This window comes from Belonocnema kinseyi, chromosome 9, assembly GCF_010883055.1.
Source record: "Belonocnema kinseyi isolate 2016_QV_RU_SX_M_011 chromosome 9, B_treatae_v1, whole genome shotgun sequence".
Lineage (NCBI taxonomy): Eukaryota > Metazoa > Arthropoda > Insecta > Hymenoptera > Cynipidae > Belonocnema > Belonocnema kinseyi.
Window position 1 is genome coordinate 114242373 of NC_046665.1, and position 3973 is coordinate 114246345.

Consider the following 3973-nt stretch of genomic DNA (forward strand, 5'->3'; position numbering starts at 1 on the left):
GTGTGTGGGGACGTCCGTTAGCATGTTCGCTATCATTTCCCAGATTTTAAAGGCAAAATATTTCTCAGCCTAGGAATAAAGCCGGGGGAATCTAACACTGCAAAAATCGATACTATTTCCTGAGCGCTATGCAAATTAATCACATTTTGCTAAATTAAAACTTTTTCTAATTAACTCACAAAAAAGTGTGTGGGGACGTCCGTTAGCATGTTCGCTATCATTTCCGAAATTTTTAAGACAAAATATTTATTATTTTAGAAAAAAAGCCGGGGGAACCTAAAACTGGTAAAATCGACAATTTTCTAAGTATCACATGCCCTTAAATCTAAGATACAAGTTTTCAGCTATTTTAGTAGTATACCTAATTCGACAGATAATGTAAATTCCTAAATTATCATCGGTCGGTAATACAGATCCCTATAGGCCCAGGTATTAAAGGGTTAAAGAAAGATTTCACAAATACTTCCAAGATTTTAAAAGATTTCACAAAGATGTCAAGCATTTAAAAGATTTCGCAAAAATGTTAAACGATTTCAAATATTTCCATGATTTCAAATTTACATATTTAAAAAAGGGAACAATACACCAGATTTAAAAGATTTCAAATTTGTTTAAAGGATTTCAAAAGATTTCAAAGATTTTAGAAAGATTTCGAATATTTTGAAAATATTTCAAAATATTTCACAAATATTTCATACAAATTTCGGATAGATTTTAAAGATTTAAAAATATTTCAAGTTTGTTTTTCAATTTGTTTTTCAAAATTCTGTTTTTATTTAAAGTTTCGAAGATTTAAAAAGATTTGAAAGATTTTACAAAGATTTCAAACATTTTAATGATGTCAAACGAATACAAAAAAATTTACAAATATTTTAAATATATAATTAAAATTTTATAAAGATTCCAAAAAGTGGACGATACACCAGATTTCAAGGATTTCAAAAGATTTTAAAGATCTTAAAATATTTCAATTTTGTTTAGAAGATTTCAAAAGATTCGAAAGATTTTATAAGTTTCAAATATTGCAAAAATATTTAAAAACATTTCACAACGGTTCAAACATTTCAAGCATTTCAAAATTTAAAAAGATTTCACAAAAATTTAAAATATTTTAATGATGTCAAATGAATACAAAAGAATTCACAAATGTTTCAAAAATTTCATTCGAATTTTAATAAAGATTAAAAATTCAAAGATTTCAAAAAGGGTACAGTAAATCAGATTTCAAAACATTTTTAATATTTCAAATGATTTCAAATTTGTTTAGAAGATTTTCAAAATATTTCGCAAAGATTTCAAAGATTTCAAGGATTTCAAAGAGTTTTTTAGAATTTAAAAAGATTTCACAAAGATTTCAAATATTTTAATTATGCAAATGAATACAAAAGAATTCACAAATGTTTCAAAAATTTCATTCGAATTTTAATAAAGATTAAAAATGCAAAGATTTCAAAAAGGGTACAGTACACCAGATTTCAAAAAATTTGAAATATTTAAAACAATTTCAAATTTGTTGCGAAGATTTTCAAAAGATTTCAAAAATATTGCAAAACATTTGACGATTTCAAATATTTCAAGGATTTCAAAGAGTTTTTCAGAACTTAAAAAGATTTTACATAAATTGCAAATATTTTAATGATGTCAAATGAATACAAAATATTTCACAAATATTTCAAAACTTTAATTCAAATTTCATACAGATTTAAAATTCAAAGATTTCAAAGAAGCTACAGAAAAACAGAGTTCAAAACATTTTAAATATTTTTAACGATTTCAAATTTTTTTGGAGATTTTCAAAAGATGTTACAAATATTCCAAAATATTTCACACAGATTTCAAATAATTCAATGATGTCAAAAAAATACAAAAGATTTCACAAATCAAGTATTTTTTCAAAATTTAAAAAGATTTCACAAAGATTTCAAAGATTTTAATTATGCAAATGAATACAAAAGAATCCACAAAGATTTCATAAAGATTTCAAAGAGTTTTTCAGAATTTAAAAACATTTGACAAAGATTTCAAATATTTTAATGATTTCAAATGAATAAAAAAGGCTTTACAAAGATTCCAAAGATTTCAAGGATTTCAAAAGAATACAAATGTTTTCAAAAATATTTCAAAAATTTCATTCAAATTTCATAAAGATTTCAAACTTAAAGATTTCAAAAAAGCTACAGAAAAACAGATTTCAAAACATTTTAAATATTTTAAACGATTTCAAATTTGTTTGGAAGATTTTCAAAAAATTTCATAAATATTTCAAAACATTTCACAACGATTTCAAGGATTTCAAAGAGTTTTTCAGAATTTAAAAACATTTGACAAAGATTTCAAGTATTTTAATTATTTGAAATGAATAAAAAAGGCTTCACAAATATTTCATTAAAATTTCATTAAAATTTCATAAAGATTTAAAATTCAAAGATTAAATTTTTAATATTTGAAATGATTTAAAATTTGTTTAGAAGATTTTCAAAACATTTCACAGATACCTCAAAGATTTCAAGGATTTCAAAGAATTTTTCATAATTTAAAAACATTTCACAAAGATTTCAAATATTTTAATAATTTGAAATGAATAAAAAGGGCTTCACAAATATTTCTTTAAAATTTCATAGCAATGTCAAAAGAATAGAAAAGATTTCGAAACATTTTAATGATTTTAAATAAGTTAAAATTTATTTTATAATTGAAAAAATTCAGAATATTTAAAAACATTTCACAGAGATTTACAATATTTTAATGATTTGAAACAAATGCAAAAGATTTCACAAATATTTAAAATAATCCATAACGATTTCAAAATAATTAAAGAATTTCTAAGATTTCAAAAAGGATACAATATACCAAAATGCAAAAAATTTCAAGGATTTCGAACAAGCTCACATTTTTTTTAGAAAATTTCAAAATATTTCACAAAGGTTTCAAATATTCCTGAGATTTATAAGAATTTGAAAAGATTTTAATAATTTAAAGAATGACAAAAGATATCAAAGATTTTAGAACATTTCAAAGGTTTTAACCAATCTCAAAAAATTTCAAGGAATTTTAGAAGATTTAAAAAGACTTTAATGATTTTAAACGAAAACAAAAGTTTCTATAAAGATTAAAGATTTACACAAACATTAAAAAAAATTCATGAACATTTCAGAAAATTTCAAAGATTTCAAGGAATTCAATGATTCCAACTATTTTGCAACAATTTTTAAATATTTAAAAACATTTCACAAAGATTTCACAGAAATTTAAAGATTTCTTTTTTTTTTAATCCAATCCCATCAAATTTTCTCAGCAGAGATTGCATATCGCCCAAATCATTTTCAGAATTGCGACATTCTAAGAAATATTAATTTCTATGTGGGGCATAATATTTGTCTGAAAATAAAATAATATGCGAATAAACTGCCCTTATTAATGTTTTTATTTACCTAGACAACTATAACAAATAAAACCTTTTTTTTATTAATTTTCTAGTGACAAATTCAATTTTTAATTAATTTATTAATACACTTATAACGCCTATTTTTATTTACAGTCTCATTAATTAAATCAATTAAATATAAGATTCAAGTTTTTAGCTATTTTAGTAGTATACCTAGTTCGGCCGGTAATGTAGATTCCCAAACTATCATCTTTCGGTAATGCAGATTCCTTTAGGGCCAGGTATACTACTAATTATTTTTTTTTACAAAATAAAATTATCTTACTCACAATAAGCTCTAAATCTCTGCTCGATTGAGGGTGTAAAGTCCGATATCGATGAGAAATAAAGGGGAATGCCCCTCAGGGTTTGGGAATTCGCGTCCGAAATTTGTACAACAACATAATCACCGGGCACGACTTTTCTTGTATGTACACTACTTTTATTTTCTTGCACGGTGCAGTTGGAAATTATTACTCTCACATTTCCATCATTGCGCCCTACAAGATGCTGTGAATTTCTTTTACTTACCTGTAAAAAATTAGTCAG

General features: G+C 23.7%; 1 protein-coding gene across 1 annotated transcript in view; it reads right to left on the reverse strand.

The window, feature by feature from the left end:
• Positions 1-3477: 3477 nt before the first annotated feature.
• Positions 3478-3973, reverse strand: part of LOC117180348 (CDK5RAP1-like protein) — a 66477-nt gene continuing 65981 nt past the window's right edge. The window contains exon 7 of the mRNA XM_033372795.1: positions 3478-3955. Coding sequence (XP_033228686.1) covers positions 3707-3955 — 249 coding nt within the window. The 3' untranslated portion in view covers positions 3478-3706. The remainder of the gene's footprint in view (positions 3956-3973) is intronic.